The sequence below is a fragment of the Juglans regia genome, chromosome 2 (genome assembly GCF_001411555.2).
Source record: "Juglans regia cultivar Chandler chromosome 2, Walnut 2.0, whole genome shotgun sequence".
NCBI classification, from domain to species: Eukaryota; Viridiplantae; Streptophyta; class Magnoliopsida; order Fagales; family Juglandaceae; genus Juglans; species Juglans regia.
The window spans coordinates 4,397,850-4,416,777 of NC_049902.1; the positions used below are offsets into that span (position 1 = coordinate 4,397,850).

At 35.7% G+C, this 18,928-nt stretch overlaps 1 protein-coding gene across 1 annotated transcript; it reads right to left on the reverse strand.

Moving 5' to 3' along the window:
- Positions 1-3,051: 3,051 nt before the first annotated feature.
- On the reverse strand, positions 3,052-10,535 carry LOC108999214 (protein EARLY FLOWERING 5). The gene is made up of 9 exons (XM_018976037.2): positions 10,282-10,535; positions 8,014-8,107; positions 7,700-7,785; positions 6,398-6,447; positions 6,223-6,292; positions 6,061-6,142; positions 5,512-5,945; positions 4,818-5,339; positions 3,052-3,628 (listed from the first exon to the last, which is right to left on the reverse strand). Exons 1-9 carry the CDS (start codon positions 10,360-10,362, stop codon positions 3,410-3,412), a joined length of 1,638 nt encoding a protein of 545 aa, XP_018831582.1. The 5' UTR covers positions 10,363-10,535; the 3' UTR covers positions 3,052-3,409.
- Positions 10,536-18,928: the final 8,393 nt, after the last annotated feature.

Here is an 18,928-nt window from a genome sequence, read left to right on the forward strand (position 1 = left end):
TTTCTGGATGTGCTGGGAACTTGGGAAGATACTATATATATATATATATATATATGAAGAATTATACTCATTCCAACATCACAGACATGATGAGAAAAAAATAAAAATAAATAAAAGATACTATTTTTACTATTTTTCATTTATCTTATCAGTTATTTGATGTCATATAAAAAATTACAAAAAGATACTAGTTAAAAGGATAATAAATAAAATTTTTATTTTTTTCATATTTTTTTTAAGTAATGTTGAATATGAATTTTCATAATTCTATTTTAAATGAATGATATTTATGTAAAATTTAAATATAAATTTTAAAAAGAATTAGTACTTAATTAAGCAACACTATCATTTTAATTGGTTGTAGAATATATTATAAAATAGATGTATGAATTTCATTATTCTATTCTTTTTACTGACCTTTTCAACTTCCTAAACAGGTTTTAGGTGAACAAGCTGGGGGTATTTGATAAGCATATACAAAACACCTTTTACTCATAAAAAATATTGCTTTAAAAGAAATTTACATAGATGGTATGAAGTTACTTCAGTTGATTGATGTAATCATTTTCTGCTAATTTGATTTGTTTTTGTATAGGTAATTGTTTTGTAACCCCAGTAATTTTTCACTAAAAAAAATAGGGTTTTGGTGAATTTTGAGCTGCAATCTCTTCCCCTTTTTTGTTTTTAAAAAATAGCATGTGTTAAGTTATTATTATTGTTGTTGTTATAATTTTTATAATAATTTTTATTATTATTACTACATTTAATAATTTGAAGTCAAAATAAGAATATGCTTTGTGGTTTTATTTATGTTGCATAATGCATATACGTAGTTGCTTAGGTGATCATGAACATGAAAGTCAATGAAATTTTAAATCTTATTTTGCTTAGAAAAAAAATATATATAGTAACTATATGTTGGTTTGGTACAACAGTACCCTGGCAACATAATGTCCAAAAAAATAAACTGTAATTAAATACTGAAATCAATTCAATCATAGAGGTAGAGATCAACTTATAAAATCTTTATTGTACGGTCCAATTCATTAATTGGGTTAATTTAGTGCATAGTTGTGTAGATGAAAATTAAAAGTATAATCGATCCGATTTCTGTTTGGTTTTAGAGATATTTTAGAACCGAATCGGTATATACTAGTTAAGGTATAATTTTTTTAATACTAAACTTGTGAGAATTGTAAAAACAAAGCCAATTATTATAAAAGTTAAATTAAGAAAGAAAGAAAAAACCAATTATTCCTAACATTAAGCAGAAGAGCTTGCTTTTGACTTTTAACATCGACTTTCAAGAATTAAGGTTTTTTTTTCTTGGTGGCTTAAGTGAAGCAAATAAATATATAAAATAGACCATATAATATTTTATTGAGTCTATAATGTTATTCAGAAAATTTACAGGAATAATAATAATAATAATAAATATTATAAAATTCATTTTATGTGTTTATCTTTGTATTTCTTAAATTCATAGAAAAATTGAAGAGATCATTTCTAGTTTTTACACCAACAACATAGCTTGACTCAAATTGAACAGTTAACACTAACTTGCTTTCAGTCTGACCATATTTTCAAATTGAATGATTGCATTGACATCTACTCACTCGCATGGGCTAGGGGCTGAGGTTAGCCCTCGAGCCCCGGCCTCGTCCTGCTTGGAGAGAGATCGGTGCAACAAGAAGTGTGTAATGAAGTCCCGTGCGGTGGGGTGGCGTGCTCCAAAGCAATGGTGCAAGAAGACAGTGAAACAGAGACATAGCGATGGTGGGTTTTGGCGTTGCCTTCTGGCCTCATGATGAAGAGTAATATTCGGCATGAGATGGGAAGAGAGAGAGAGAGAGAGAGGCAGGCATGTGAGAGACAGATGCACGAATCGAGGGGAATAATTTACTCCTAAAACGAAACGAGGTCGTTTTAGAGAGTTTATAACAACTTTGTAAATATTTTTAAAACGACGCCGTTGAGAAGAAATGATGCCGTTTCATTTAAAAAAATATATATTTTTATTAAAATTGACTTTATAATACAATCAGTGCTAATTTAATTTAATTTTATTATTTATAAATTATTTTAATCCATTTTAACTTATCTATCCATCCAAACGACTCAGTCAAAATCTTGTTGGTTGCATTCAGCTGATAAAAAGATCTCAAGGGCTCCACACTATTGCAACTGAGTGAGACAGTATTATTTGTTTCTGATATATATTACCCTCCAATTTCATCGGTTGCATCTGTCCTCCAAAATTGACTTTTCAACGATCATCTGTGCTGGTCTCCACTTGAAGTTTACAGCCTTTCCCCCCGTGAAGGCAGATTGACTTATTTATGAGTTCCAGCAACAATTTCTTTTTCATTGACTTTTAAGTGCATTTTACCACCAATGTTGGCGTTGCCTTTAATGTCATGGAGACAGGCAGCAACTATCAAACCTGCAGCAGTCGATAACTCAAAAGTCGTAGGAATTTTTTCATTTTTTTTATAATGTCAAGAGCACATAATTCACACTGGGAGCCACCGTTAATTATTTTAGTATATTTGTTTTTAAGCTTTTTTTTTTTTTTTACATGTATTTTTTTAACACTTTTAAATATTGTTTTTTAAAAAAAAATCACAACATCATTAAAAAACCACTTAAAAAAAAATGTAGGACTAGCATTATTCTAATGAGATTGTATAAAGAGGCATGGATGCCTACCGAGGAAGGTTTCAATGAAGAATCATAAACAGTAAACTCTGCAATTACACCAAGCTTTGGAGGATCACATTGCACATCTGCATGTTTCATGCCACACTTAAATGAGAGAAAGAAACACCCCTTGTCTCCAAAATTTTGGATTCAACAATCCCTAATTATCAGAAACAGTTGAATGTCAGCCACATCTTTCAAGTCTTCTTGACCAGACAAGAATGCTTAGTTGGAGACGTCAGAATATGGAACATATTAAAATAAGAACCATTTCCTATTTTTTCTCATCCACAGAGACAGAAAATCATAAGTTTGCATCTTCAGCATCTATGGACAATCAGGAGAGGGAAAGGGAAAAAAAAGTGTCTTGAGTATTATCAAAAGCATGAGTGTCATTATCTCCTAATTCAATTGTAGTACAGCCTCGAATTTGCTTATACAATCTATCATTCTCTCATGGATATCAGCTCTAGTTACACATTTTTCTCAGAACTAAGATTTTTAAAACAAAGCAGTCGGAGAAATTAATTACCACAGGTACAAGAGAGGTTCACCAATGAAACAGCACCAAAGCAAACAGAGGCTACTGGCAACAATGAATAAAGCTGCAATTCCCCAGATCAAATACGTAACATGTACACTTGGTTTCTTTTGATTACATGTGTGCCTCCTCTATATTCCTTGCACCTTCTCAGCAGCTACAATAGTCTCAACCATCAAGTGCACCAAGCGCTTTCATGTCCTCCAAAAAGGCCACATATGAGTCATCAATGCTCTGTTTCTTTGGTGCTGATGATGAGTTTGCTGGTTCTGGCTTCACGACAGTAGGACCAGTTGGCCCACTGACCATTGCAGCACTTGTGAGTGATGATTTTGGCTTTCCTTTCGGGACAGCAGACTCTCTCCTCACTCTAACAGATGCAGGAACCTGAGCTCAGATCCAAAATAAGCTCGAGTCATGGAGGCCCGGAGGGTATATCACAATGAAAGTTCAAATAATCGTAGTTCAAATATCAAGCCAGACAAACTGGAGTAGAACTTGAATAAGGAATCTTTTTTACCCATGTCAGCTCCCCACACAGATGCCATTTTATACTATTACTAGATTAGGTAGTCCAGTAAAAATCACAATTTTTTTTTTTGATAAGTAGAAATCACAAATTTTGACAACCCAATGAGTATGCTATTTATAAAGCCTAGTGTGACTACTTAGAAGAGGTTTGGATTCAGAGATGAGTTGAAATGGGTTGAGATGGTTTGTGAATAGTAGAATAAAAGTTAAATTATTTATTATATTTGGTGTGGGAATTTGGAAAAGTTGTTTTGGGATTTGAAAAAGTTGTAAAAATGAGATGAGATGAGTTGAGGTGGGTTTTGAATCCAAACCTCTCCTTAAGTGTAGGACCCATTATATTCATGAAAAAAATTTAAATTACCAATCATTCTTATGTAAGCTGATGTGGAAGGGGTTTTTACATCAGCAGTGTGTTTCAACAGGCTTGCAAATAAATTTACTAAAAAACTATATGGCTTCAGAACCAGTTTATACATACTCACTCACCTTGCTATGCTTTTTAGAACACTTCAACATATGCCAATGCTCTTATATTGAAAATTGCAGTGACAAACTTCCCAACCCACTGATATTCAGATATTGTGCCTCTTCATACATGTAAAACAGTGTTCTTTATCTTTTTTTGATAAGTATTCTATTTCTAATAATGCCTCAACAGTGTCCTTTATCTATTATGCTACAAGTTTAATGGTGTAATTTAACAATTGTGGTTCATTACGGATACACATTCAGATTAAAACATCTTATAGGTCTATAAATGCTCACAAATTCATAGACGCAACATGTTTATTCTCCCGGATGTGTGATACGGAGATGGAATAGCCAGGAATTATTGAAACTCCTCCATATGTGCAATTTTTTATTGTCTTTTATCAATTTTTAATTGCCCCAAATTAGTTGGGCTCGTGGCCTCTCAGCAAGCTGAATAGATGGACAGAGAGGATGCAAATGTATTACTTTTTTTTGGCAGTAGGATGCAAACACATTACTACAAGAACTTGGAAAATTTGGACATATAACTAACAAAAGAGAACCAACTAACCATAGCTGTAAGTTCTGGAGTGTGCTGAGCTAGTGGCCTCTTAACAACAGTAGATGCAGCAGATTTGATATATGAAGGTTTCTGTGGAGCAGATGGTATATTAGAAGCATGCTCATCTTCTAGGAAGGTAGGCGGAGGACCAGGTGGAAGTGGTGGTCTCATCATCGGGGGAGGCCCGGGGGGAGGACCATATGGAGGCCTTGGCATTAGCTGATGCATAACTCCAGGGGGACCTGCTAAACCGGGAAGTCCAGGACCAGATAATGGAGGCCGCATATCTGGAGGAGGTAGCAGTGGGGGATGCCGTGATATTCCTGGGGGTAATACATCAGGCTGTAAAGTTGGGAGCAGGGTGGGTCCAGGTGGAGGTTGGTGGCGTGGAGGGGGTGGGGGTGGAACCATTCTTGAGAGATCCTGAGTTGCTGAAAAATTATTGGTATCAGCATTAGATGGTGCACCTTCTGACTGGTTACTTGATTTCAGTGGCAGCCCAGGCGGGGGAGGAGGAAGCACGGCAGGCACCTACAAAGGAGATATTATCACTATCAAGTACAACTTGGAATAACTACGATTAAGTCATGGAGTTAGATTTCCAGCCAAGCATATACTTTTTTTGGGCATGAAAACCAAGAAGATATTAATCCTGTCCATTTCATTGTAGACTGAATCCCAGAAAGTATGTAGACAAGCTTACCTGAGCTTGCTCCTTGGACTTCAGGCCGTCTAACAGTGCGGGTTGGTTTGTCTCCTTTTCACCTCCACTGGTACCAGGTGGAGGTGGCAGAGCAGACAATTGGAGTGGAGGAGGTGGAGGAGGTGTAGGGTGATTAGCAACTTGCTCTTTTGGTGGGGGGCCAGGAGGTGGCGGCGGCGGCAAAGGTGGTGCAGGTAATGGCATAACCAAGTTTGGTGGGGCAGGCGTTGGGGGCATTGGAGGTGGAGGAGGTAGAGGCAAAGATGGAGGTTTAACAGAGCCATCCCCAGAGTCGATGCTTTCAGTATCTGGCAAGGGGGGAGGTGGTGGAGGTGGAGGTTGAGGAGGTGCAGCTAACTCAGCATCTTCTAACTCTGTCTTTGATGATGACGCAGAAGCACTGGATGAAGCAGAAGACAAGGGAATTCTAGGCCCTACAGTTCAAATTCAAAAGCATAATCAGAGAGAGAGAGAGAAAGAGAGAATAAACTGAAAATATCTAATTAACATTTAATGAAGAATGAAGGAATGCAGAGAAAAGGGACTGGCCTATTGATGATTTATACATGGGAGGCTTTCCTGGTGGTGGGGCACCAGTAGGATTCAGCGTGGGATGATAGTAAACAGAGTCCTGCAGCCACAAATTAGGTGAGTGTGGGTTCAAGAGCAAGCAGAAAAGAACTGGAATGATCTTCACAAGACAGATCTCACTTCAGGCTTTGGATGCTTGACTTTCTCTTCTTCTTCTGCAGTTGTCCGTCTTCGAGGAGGTCCCAAATGGCTGAGCAGAAGATAAGCTTAGTTTGTAAATTAAAACAAACAGACATTAAATCTAAAATCCAACCACATGCACAGAAGTAAATTAGGAAGTGATATGCTTCTTCACCTGAACATAACAGGGGCCTCACCCTTCTCCCGCATTTTCTCTTCATATTCCTGTCAAAGAGGACGTATGTGATCATCATGTACAGCCGATCAATGCTGATAAGTTGCAGAAAAATATCAAGTCAAACTAGTTTGACATGCAACAACAAAAAGATCATTGCTTTTGTAAAGTGCCAATTGATAAAGATTAGATCATTTTCCTTTAAAAAAAAATAGATAAATCCTCTCAATTACTACTTAGATGAAGGGGGTTTTGCCTTACAGTAATTACTCAAAAAAAAGTGAGAGAATCAAATTATCACCAGCTATGCAGAGAATATAAAAAAATGGATGAAAATATTTCAGCCTTTTAGAGAGAGGCGGAAAGGAAGTGTATGTTCAACAACTTTTTTCAGTTTACAGAAAAATACAATTGCTTAACCTTTACAAGAGTTCAGTCAATTAGACTGAATAAATCAGAATTTGATGTAACCTAGAAGCATTACATAAATTCAAACTGATGAAGGGCAAAAAGAAGAAAGATGTCAAATCTATGGTCAAAAAGTTGCATATCTTGTTTGCAGGTCTGGAATTCTCTCAGCATTTTTTCTTTTGGTGATTTCCAGCAACTAGCCAATAAGGCTTGAAACCATGGGCTATGGGACTCAAGATAGAAACCTTTAATTATCAAACCCTTGTACTTGTCCAAAGACACCTAAGCATAGCCCGTTACAAAGAAATAAAACTATTGACGGAAGACACACTTTACTGCCCTGTTCTAACTATGCTGAGGATTCCTAAAATACCCCTAACATACTAACCCTTGGTGACCTTCAGTTTTCTCCCCTGAATTGTGCTCATCGATTTTAATCACATCAATATTACTATTTCATGACTTGGTAAATAGTACATAGAATGAACAGTGATTAGATAATGATCAATGGATGCTGTTATGACTAAAGACTTCCTAAGAATGCTGCCATGACTACTCTTCATTTACCAATTACATGCCACCCTGTATTTGTGACCAACTCAGAACTATATTTCATCGGAAAAAAAGCCACCCTGTTACTTTTTCAAATATGCAATGAAATGGATATGAACATTATGATTGGCAAGTTTTTAGGGGTACCTTAGAAATATGGAAACTAAGTAATTTTATTTTTTTTATTTTTTATTTTTTATAAGTGCTAAGTAAATTATTCCCAAGATAAAAGTATAGGTAAAGCATAATTGATGAGAACCAACACATGTTGACATTTCCACTGATGCAAGAGAGAAGAGTTGCAAGGAATTTGTAAAAAAATCTCATGTGTGACTATACCTTCCTCTTTTTTAAAACAAGGTTATACGTGTCCTCTAGTTGCCTCTTCTTGTGTTTTCTTGCTTTGTCCAAAGCACCATCAGCCTCTGCACCGATTAGTAACACATGGAGTTGCATATTAGCAGCCTTTTTGTGTATGATGAGACAAAGCAATTGACATAATCTATTCTGTATTATGCATTATGTTCTCATGCAAGAAATTCTGATTGTTTTGTGATAATCATCTTATAATTTAAAAATGACATTTTTTGAAATGGATGACAACCAATGTCACTGTTATCAAATGGGGGATTATCAAACAGCACATGACTTACTCATCATTTCCAACTTCTCAATTTGCTCCCTAAGAGTTTCAGGATCTTTCTTCAAAAGCCCCACCTCTCTCACCTTTTTCCTTTCTTTCTTGTTCTGTTAATCAAATAGCATGACATCAAAAATAAAAACATAACACAATGTGCATACGTTTTAGAAAACCACACATATGATGATCACAACATTACATTTATGAAGTTAGATGAACACATATGTAACTAAGATCTTAGTGAACTAAACAGATGTAGAAAGCAAAACAGCCTTATCTAGTACCCACTAAGTAGAGACTGACCATTTCAAAAGCATACTTACGTGCTTTGACGCACTTATAAAAATTAAAATAATGAGTACATCTAAACACCGACATATTCAAAAAAGTTTATTCCTATGACTATTTCTCATAAGCTAAAGAGTGATTACAAATGAACCTCAACTTGAAGTTGCTATTAACTTAAGAGAAATGATTTGTACAAGCCCCAGATAGACAAGCCTTATGCAAACCCTTGTAAAAAAGTGGAGTCCACCATAAAAAAGTGTGAAAAAAACTATTTTTTATTAGAGGGACCTACTTTTTTACAAAGGACTTGTATGAAACTTGTCTATTTGGGGCTTGTACCTATCATTACTCTTAACTTAATGCCACACCATTCAGAACTAATTTTTTTTTATAGGTAATCAAGAAATTTTATTCATAGGAAAATGAGGCATAGCCCAAATACACAGGAGAACTAGTTAATATATGTAAGGGGCCCAATAAATTGAGCACGGAACAAAGAATTCAGACACGACAATGGTGTAGTTATTTAGAAGTGATTAACCCCTATGGGTTGGCTCAAGTGGTAAAGGCCTTAGGCTTGGAAGTATGCTCCTTCCAGGTCTAAGGTTCAAATCCCACTGGGTGCAAACAATCTCTAGGGGTCATGCCTCCAATTGCTGAGATGGGGGGTTTTAACCTTGAATTACCCGAGATGCACTTGCTGAAAACTCCTTGCCAAGGACCTATGCACCCCCAGGATTAGTTGGGACGCTGTTCTTGGACATCCGGTGCCAATAAAAAAAGCGCTATTTAGAAGTGATTAATCAGTTCCATCTCACAGCATTCCTTAAGAAACTCATTCTTAAGGGTCATCACCCTACCTCCAATCGCCATCTCATTTTTCTAAGCTCAAAATGTCCCTCTTCTTGTTGTTTTGTTTGTTCTTCTAAGGCCTCGTTTGGTTTCACAAACCTTTAAAACCATCTCATCTCATCTCAATATCCAAACACCATTCAAACACAAATATTTTTCAATTTCAAATTTTCAAATTTTTAACTTTTTTATCTAATCATTACAACTTTTCCAAACAAAACACAAAAAACAATTTAATTTTTTCAAATCCCAAAAAAAATTATATTAAAAAATTATATTCTAACTCTCTTTTAACTTTATAATTTTTTTATTCAACTTTTTCCCTCTCCTTTCCCAAAACCTCATAAAAATCTTAACTCAAACTATTTCACAACTATTCACAAATTCTTCATCTCATCTGTGTAACCAAATGAGGCCTAAATCTACTTCTTCTCCTCCATTTAAATCCCAGGAATGCAAAGCAAAACAGGCTGACAAAACACTCTCTAGCAAAATTTCACGATGGTCCATGATCTATTTGTGGACATTGGATAGATAAACATGGAGTATCTTAGCGAGTTTGGTCGATATAATTTCTTTACCCCCGCAGTGTTTTCTATGATAGGGGATCATGCCCTTTACTTAGGGCACCGTATTAAATTCGAGTGGCCAATCCAGTGTTCATGAAAGATTAATATATCTGATAAGGCTACAACTTTTGATCAAAAGTAACAGAACCCCCCAAAAGTCCAAGAGAAAGAAAAAAGAACGAGGGAGGTTTTGAATCACAGATATTTCACTCACTGAACCCACCCAACCCGTCCAAAATAAAGTAGCTAAAAACACTAACAAACTTTATAAGTCGAATAATGCTATCGAGGCTTCATTCTATCCAGATTGTATCGTTTTTGAGCAACAAAGCGAACAAAAAAGGCATGGAATTTTTTTTGTTAAAACATAATTCTATATCACTTCCCCAGTTTTATCGGAAATTAAACGCAAATCAAACTTATTTTAGGGCAAAAGCAATCGGCGCAACGCCGCACAAATGGCGAAAATCGATTACAAAATTTCACGAAACAGTGCAAAAAAACCAATAAAACAGAACACGTAATGACGGGTTCAGACACGAAAACGGGGTAGTTTAAGAGATGGGAATTACCCGTTTAAGCTCCCTCTTGCGGAGCTCCTTACGGAACGCGTCCGTAGGGTTCATCGCCTTGCCTCCCTTCGTCGTCTTCATCTTTCAACTCAGTATCTGCCTCTCTCTCTCTCTCTCTCTCTCTCTCTCTGTGCTAAAAAATCCCCTCTTCTTCTCCTTCTGCTTTATCTTGTCCGATTAAAAAATCGCAGCCAAAACGGAGGTCACAGAGGCACAGAGCGAAATGGAAACTCTGTGCTTGTGGATGTTCGTAATTTGTAATTACGTATATATCCCCTACTGTTTCTGATAAGAGAAGTAGAACTGCTAACCATGTCGTTTTAGTTCGTTACGGGCCACGGCCCCACGGAAGCTAGCCCACCGCGTTTTAGTTCTGGGCTTGTGCCCGAAGAGAATAGCATTTTTTATATGAGCGGTGCTCGGCCGCCCGAGTAGCATCGCTCAGTTTGACCGCTAGTTATAAAATTAATTTTTTTTTCTATTCATATTTTTATAATTTATTTAAATATTTTTAAAAATAAAAAAATACATCAATATATTTAAAATTACTTTCTTCATTATTCGGTAAAAAAAATACTGAGCGGTCAAATCGAGCGGTATCATTTGGGCAGCATAGTAGACTTTTCCTTTTTATATTATAACTTTATAAGGTACTTTTCATCTTGAATTTTTTTAAAAAATTATTCTCAAATCGGTGTATAGAGTGTACTTATTAAAATAATACTTACATGATATAATTTAATTTGACAGATAAATTTAAAAAAATAAATCTTACAAATAAAATCTTACCATTTAAGTGATGTGGATGATGTACTCTATATACCGGCTTGAAAATAGAATAACTCTAGGTTTGGTTTGGATAATGAGATGAGACGAGATAGTTTTATATGAAAATTGAAAGTTGAATAAAATATTGTTAGAATATTATTTTTTTAAAATTATTATTGTTTTAAGATTTGAAAAAGTTGAATTGTTTATCATATTTTGTGTTAGAATTTGAAAAAATTGTAATGATGAAATTAAATGAGATAAAATATTTTCACTATCCAAACAATACCTAAATTTTATCATTCTAAAAGAAGTAGAAGAAGAAGAAGAAAAAACCAGTTAAACTGTGTGACAACAATTGGCATAATTGGAAATGACAATCTAGAATGAGTGAGAGCATATCTCTTAAAAAGAAAAAAAAAATTGTTCAATTCATAATTTATTTTAGAAAAATAGTATTTGTTTCAGCATTTTGACAAATCCAAATAGTTATAGATCTATAAAAAAGATCTTATAAATTGAAGTAATTTATCAAATTTATTTCACAATAAATATAACTTTATATTAAACATCAGTTTATAAGCTTAATATCTTTATAAACCAAGCACTTCTCAAGTATTTTTTTTTTCTTTCATTCTAACAAGGATTCCTTTTATCATGTATTTACATCTCAAGATTTGCAAGGAAAAATAAATAAATTGTCTAATCAAAGCTTGGCTCCTCAAAGTTGTAGCTTAAGTAGTTTGTAATGGACTTACCATCAAAAACACTACTAAACAGGCCATGCACTATTTTTATACACGCAAAGCATGAAGATGATCAAAACAACAAAGACTAAAACGTAAAACGCATCTTATGATTCCTAAGGACAATACTCACCATTTAACTAAAAGCCAAAACTCACAACTCATCAAACAAATCGACACTACATTCTTTCATTGCAATATGCACCGTATCACTAAAGACCCAAACTCCCCGTTTTATTCCAAAAGGAAATTACAACCATTACCCTCATCCCTCCATTCAATTAAAGTTGTTACCTTCATCCTTCCTTCCTGCTACCCTTCATAACAACCATATCCTTTTTCCTCTTCAAATTTTGCCTCCAAGCATTCGTGACAATCTCCTCATCTTCAAGGTCGTGCCCCCAAGGCACTCGTGACAATTACAAGACAGTGCCCACCAAATGAGGATACGAAGACCTCAATTTGTACAATAACTCCCAAGAGTTATCCTCCATGTCAGCTCCTACCCATTTAATTAAGACCTCAGTAGCAGCATGGTCCTCTACGTCCTTCATCCTTCTCTCAATAATTCTTTCAAGCTCGGGCTGAACAACAACTTCATCATCAACTAGAGGCAGTGTAGGCAAAGAGGAAATCTGGTCCCCTAATTTTTTCTTAAGACAAGATACAAGGAAAACTGGATGGATTCTTGATGTATAAGGCAACTTCAACTTATAAGCAACTGACCTAATTCTCTGAATGACTTGAAAGGGTCCATAATATCGAGGAGCAAGCTTCATGTTATGTCTCATGGCCATTGATCTTTGTCTATAAGGTTAAAGTCTAAGAAAAACCCAATCACCCTCCACAAAAGATATTTCTGATCTCTTATTGTCAGCATACATCTTCATTCTACTTTGAGCTTTTCTTAAGTTTTCTTTCAACAAGGACAACACTTGTTCACGAGTCCTCAAGTGCTGGTCTACTGCCTCATTAGTAGTGGTGCCTGCTACATAAGACAGTAATTTTGATGGTGGCATCTCATACAAAGCCTAAAATGGAGAAATACCTGTAGAAGCATGCACAGATGTATTATAATGCCACTCAACCATAGGATGCCAAGTACTCCAACTTTTTGGTTTAGAACCACTGGAAGCTCTTAAGTAAGCTTCAACGGCCTTATTTAAAGCTTTAGCTTGACCATCAGATTGAGGATGGTAAGTGAGCTCATAGTTATGGTAGTACCCTCTAGCTTAAAGAGCTCTTGCCAAAACAAACTTGTGAAAACAACATCACGATCTAATACAATTGTTCTAGGCAAACCATGAAACTTGAAAACCTTAGAGAAAAAAATATATGCCACCTTAGATGTTGTATATGGATGAGACAAAGGAAAGAAATGACCAAACTTAATCAATCTATCCACCACTGTAAAAATAATTGTGTTGCCATTAGAACTAGGGAGACCCTCAATGAAATCCATGGCAATATCAAGCCAAGGATTTTGAGGAATAGGCAAAGGTTGGAGTAATCCTGCTGGAAGAACATTTTCTGACTTACTGACTTGACAAACTTGACATTCTTTAACCAATTTTTTTATGTCCTTTCTCATACCAGGCAAACCAAAATCAATTTTAGCTCTCTGTATAGTTTTATGGTAGCCCACATGTCCTGCCTCTGGATTGTAATGAATGTACTACAATACTTTATTATGAAATGATGAACCAGGAACAATCATCATTTTACCTTTCCTGAGTAAAAGTCCTTGCTGTAAGGAAAATTCTCTAGAAACTTGTTCTCCCTTCTTCAAATCTTTCCTGAGTAGAAGTCCCTGCTGCAAGAAAAATTCTCTAGGAACTTGTTCTCCCTTCAAAACATCAATTAGTTGAGTAATGTGGGAGGACTCCGAGTAACTTTGCTTTAATTCAATTATCCAATCAGGTATAGGAAATGAAATGAGTGCCAAAACAGCAGAATCTTCCTCCATCTTCCTCGAAAGTGCATCGGCCACTTTGCTATATCTCTGCCTCTTTTATACTCAACTTTAAAGTCATATCCCATGGGTTTTGAGATCTACTTGTGTTGTGCCTCTATAGCTATCTTCTGTTTCAACAAATGCTTTAATGCTTGCTAGTTAGTTTTAATCTTAAATGTCTGACCAAGCAAGGTTTCCATTTCCCCACTGCACTCACAAGTGCTAATTTTTTTTTTTCATAAGTTGACAAAAATAAGACTTTACCCTTGAGTGCCTTACTAAAATAAGCTATAGGCTGGCTGTTTTGCATCAACACAACCCTAAACTTACTCTTGAAGCATCACATTCTATGGAAAATTCTAGCAACTTCAAAACTGGAGGATAAGCAACAACATGCTTAAGGTTCAAAAAAGCCCTCTCAGCTTCTTCAGTCCAATCAAAATAATTCTTCTTTAATAACATGGTCAATGGGGCAGCTATTAAACCATAATCCTTAATAAACTTCCTATAATAACCAGTTAAGTCTAAGAAACCTCTTAAAGCCTTAACTGTTTTAGGAAGAAGCCACTTTATCATGGCTGATATCTTGGTAGGATATGCTTTTACACCTTCCCCAGATATAATATGGCTAAGTTGTCAACTTCTATGACACCAAATCTACACTTAGACTTTTTAGCAAACAAAGTATGTTGCTGTAAAATAGATAAAACTGTTTTTAAATGCTCTAAATGTTGAGTTAGATCTTGGTTGTAAACCAAGATATCATAAAAAAACACTAAGACAAATTTTCGAAGGAAGGGTTTAAAGACATAATTCATTAAACCTTGAAAAGTGGTAGGTGTATTAGTAAGCCCAAAAGGCATTACTAAGAACTCATAATGGCCTTCATTAATTCTAAATGTTGTCTTAGGAATATCTTCTTCCCTCACTCTTATTTGATGATAACCTCATCTTAAATCAAGTTTAGAAAAATACTTTGCTCCATATAACTCATCCAAGAGCTCACCAATCATGGGAATTGGAAACTTGTTCTTGACAGTTTCTTGATTGAGAGCTCTTAGTCTATGCACATTCCCCATGTGCCATCAGCTTTCTTCACCAAGAGGACAGGTGAAGATAATGGACTTTGGCTTGGTCTAATCACCCCATTAACCAATAAGTCTTGAACAATTTTCTCTATTTCTGTGTTTTGGTAGTGAGGGTACCTATAAGGCCTCATAGAAACTAGAGCAGTGCCTTCCCTCAGCACAATTTGATGATCAAACTCTCGAGTTGGAGGCAACCCAACTGGTTCCTCAAACACAGCACAAACTGTTGTAACAGCTCTTCCATTTCTGGTAACACTGCCATTTTCTCCTTTTTATCTTCTACTGCTACTAACTGTAATAACCACCCTTGTTGGCCAATGAAAGAAGACTTCAACATGTTAACTCCAGCCTCCACTTGCACTTTATCAAACAAAAGACCTTGTAGCAGCAGCTTGTTGCCATTTCTCTCAAATTGCATAAACATGTTATTAAAATCCCACTGAATAGGGCCCAATGTTTTAAGCCATTGAACCCCAAGAACAATGTCACAACCACCCAATGTCAACACATGGAATGGAACCAAAACTTTGGAGCCTTAAATATTCACTGTTTCCTCACATTTGCCTTGACTCAAAACTCTTGCTCCATTTTTCACCTTCACTTGCAACCTCACATCATTTTCAACTTTCAAATTGGCTACTTCGACTACTAATGGATCCAAGAAATTATGAGTACTTCCTGAATCTACAAGTATTTCCACACTAAAAGACCTAATTTTTCCTAAAAGCTTTATTGCATTACTGTTCACACACTCAGAAATAGCATGAATTGAGACCTCAAGCACCTTATATTGTTGCACAACTTGTTCTTGAACCACTACTTCCAATTCCTCTTTTTCTACAATATTGGCTTCCTCCAAACTATCTTTTTCCCCTTACAAAAGGTAAACCTTAGGGACTTTACACACATGGTTAGGGTTCCATTTTTCCTCAAAGTGAAAACACAAATCCCTCTTCATTTTTTCATCCATTTGAAGTGATGTCACTTTCCTCTAAGGAAAACTAGTTTTCTGACTAACATTAGACCCATTATCAATAGTTCCTCTATCTCCAAAACTCAAATTCTGTTTTCAAGATTTACTTGAGGAAAGCACATGCTCTTCTTGTAACTTTGCCAACCCAAAAGCAGCCCCAAGGTTCAACGGATTAAACATCTTCACAGGAATTCGAATATCATCTTTTAGACCACTGATAAAGAAACTCATCTTATGCCTTTCAGACAAGCCTTTCAACCTAATTAACAAAGCCTCAAATTGTGATGTATACAAACTAACAGAAGTAGTTTGTTTCAACCTGGTTAAAGCTTCCATTGGGTCATCAAATGCTTATGGCCCAAATCTTGCTTGTAATGCCACAACTAAAGACTCCCAAGAATTAAATTGCCCTGAATCCAAGGCATTTTGATACCACACCAATGCCTCACCTTCCATATGATGTGATGCCATCATTAGCTTCCGATGAAAGGGTACTTGAAAATAATCAAAATACTAATTGGCCTTGAAGACCCAACCAGCAGGATCATTACCACTAAAATGTGGAAAATCCAGCCTAAACCCTATTTGAACAACATTCCTTTCTTCATTAATTCTAGGCTCATTAGACGCCTCTCTATCCCTACAAGCATTGACATTAACAGAATCAACTAAAGACCTCAACATATCTGAAAATTGGTCTAACCTTTATGTTATCTCTGAAATTGCCTGTTGATGATGCTCTAATTGTTTTTGCATCATTTCCTGTTGCCTTTGAGACATTTCTTGGTAACCCTTCAATGTTGCAAGCGTACATTCTGCCATCAGAATCTCCTTGCAAGGGTAGACTACTGTTGATACCACTTGTAATGGACTTACTAACAAGAACGCTACTGCACCTTCAATACCAGTTTACAAAGAATTCACACGAGAAGTCATTTCACCATAAGACATAATTAATCTTCAATGCAAGATTCCCTTTGTGAATCTTAACAAGGAATTTTCGAGGAATTCCAAACCTCCCAAATGTATTAAAACTTCAGTGATCAAAGACCGAGAGTTTACACAGGCCATGCACTGATTTTATACATGCAAAGCATGAAGATGATCAAAACAACAAAGACTAAAATGTAAAACACATCTTATGATTCCTAAGGACAATACTCACCGTTTAACTAAAAGTCAAAACTCACAACTCATCAAACAAAATGACACTACATTATTTTTTACAATATGCACTGTATCACTAAAGACCCAAACTCCCCGTTTTATTCCAAAAGGCAGTTACAATAGTTACCCTCATTCCCTCCATTCAGTTAAAGCCGTTACCTTCATCCTTCCTTCCTGCTACCATTCATAACAATCATATCCTTTTTCCTCTTCAGATCCTACCCCCAAGCACCCATGGCATAGTTGTTGATTTTTGCTACCAAACTGTAGCTTCCTTAAAATTTCCACCTCCTGAATCAACAAGTTCTTATCATGGTCAACTGTATGACCACCTTCTTAGTTTATTTGATTGTTTTGTGCATCGCCTAGATAGAGAGATCTTCTATAGTTCTTTGCTCGAAATGAAGAACCAATGATATGAAAATTGAAGAGAAGCTCTACAAACCTGAAAAGAAAAGAAAAAAAAAAGGAAGATTTTTTTTTCATTATTTGTTACAAAATAACTTCATCTATATAATAACAATGCAAAAGGGTATCCAAAAATGCCTTTGAGGGTGATCTTCAAAAGCATCAACAAAAGACTAAAATGCAAATACTGTTGCATATGATAACTAGGTAGAGAAGAACTCCCACAGCAACCTCGGACTCATATACAAAAAGAATTATCACCCTCCTTGCTAACTCTACATCATGGGATCTCTTTTATATTAGTCCAGTTCTAATTCCAAAATATGGACTCTTTTGATTTCTTCTCTTCTGACCTCTGTGGCTTTTGCAGCCTATGCCTACATCATGATCCAAACAACTGGTGCATTCACCATGTCGTTCATGCCCGATGTTTCAATCCTCCTTCTCATAAAATGTTTCTCAACTCAACAGCTTCAAACACAGCTAGAGACATGCACAGTTAAGAGGACTGTAAACTCAGTAAAACTGAATGTCCTACTTAGATCCAATAGGCTACAACTGCTATAGATTATATCAAATAAAGCTAAAGATGGTGTGGATTTTCAAATAAACGAATTTATCATCCTTAAGCTAGAAATTAGAATGAAAAATAAAAGAAAGAACAAAACTAAACATAGTGAGAAGTTTTACAAAAGAGAAATGGTTGGTCTATGACTTTACACAAAAATTATAGACAATAAAGTTTACACGCTGATGTGGCTCATTGCGATCCATTATATTATAAAACTCATTTTATTACCGTGTGATCCAGAGAGCCAATTTGTCCACTTCTTTCCATTATTACAAAGTACCAACATCATAATCATTATGGTACACACCACACTAAACATCAAATATCTATACATCATTGTAACAAAACTAAAGTGATCAGTCCTTAATCTATTTAAGTCTTAGTTGATCCAGTAAGCTCATGATCTTGCAGCAGAGCCTTGTGCAGAACCAGAAGGATCAGTAAAGTAGTAGAAGCCACATGTATAGTTATTTATTAAGAACAAATTGTGGGGGGTGTAAATTTACATATCGACACCATTTCAATCGATTTCCATTCATGCAAATCTCCATTTGTTGTCCAGGAAGTAGGTCACTGTTTCTAGGTTTATAACCTCAATACCTACCTCATAATTCTTTACCTAAAACTTAAAATCTTCCTTCATTAGTAGTCACTCAAAATTTTTTTCTCAAACCAAGATTGGTCTCAACTGGTGCAACCAATATATAATAATGCCTCTAAGTTATGCCCCTGCAGCCACCTACCTTACTGAATTCCCAACAATCCTTAACAGAAAAATTACAGCCTTTTAAGGAATGTGTGCTGTATCCTAATGCAAGGTTTCCATAATAAATATGGATTCTTGCACAGTTTCAAGCCACATGGATGCCAAGTTCCTCCAGTCTAGTTAACTATAACGATATATCTAGTCATTATTATCCATAGAGTTCTAACTATCTATGGTCAGAATGAAATAAGTTGAACCTACAAAGC

Coding starts and splice junctions, on each gene's coding strand:
- LOC108999214 (XM_018976037.2), bottom strand. CDS start 10,362: ATGAAGACGACGAAGGGAGGCAAGGCGATGAACCCTACGGACGCGTTC. Junction 5,946..6,060: donor CATGTATAAATCATCAATAG/GCCAGTCCCTTT, acceptor TTTGAACTGTAG/GGCCTAGAATTCCCTTGTCT. Junction 3,629..4,817: donor CTCCAGAACTTACAGCTATG/GTTAGTTGGTTC, acceptor ATCTGAGCTCAG/GTTCCTGCATCTGTTAGAGT.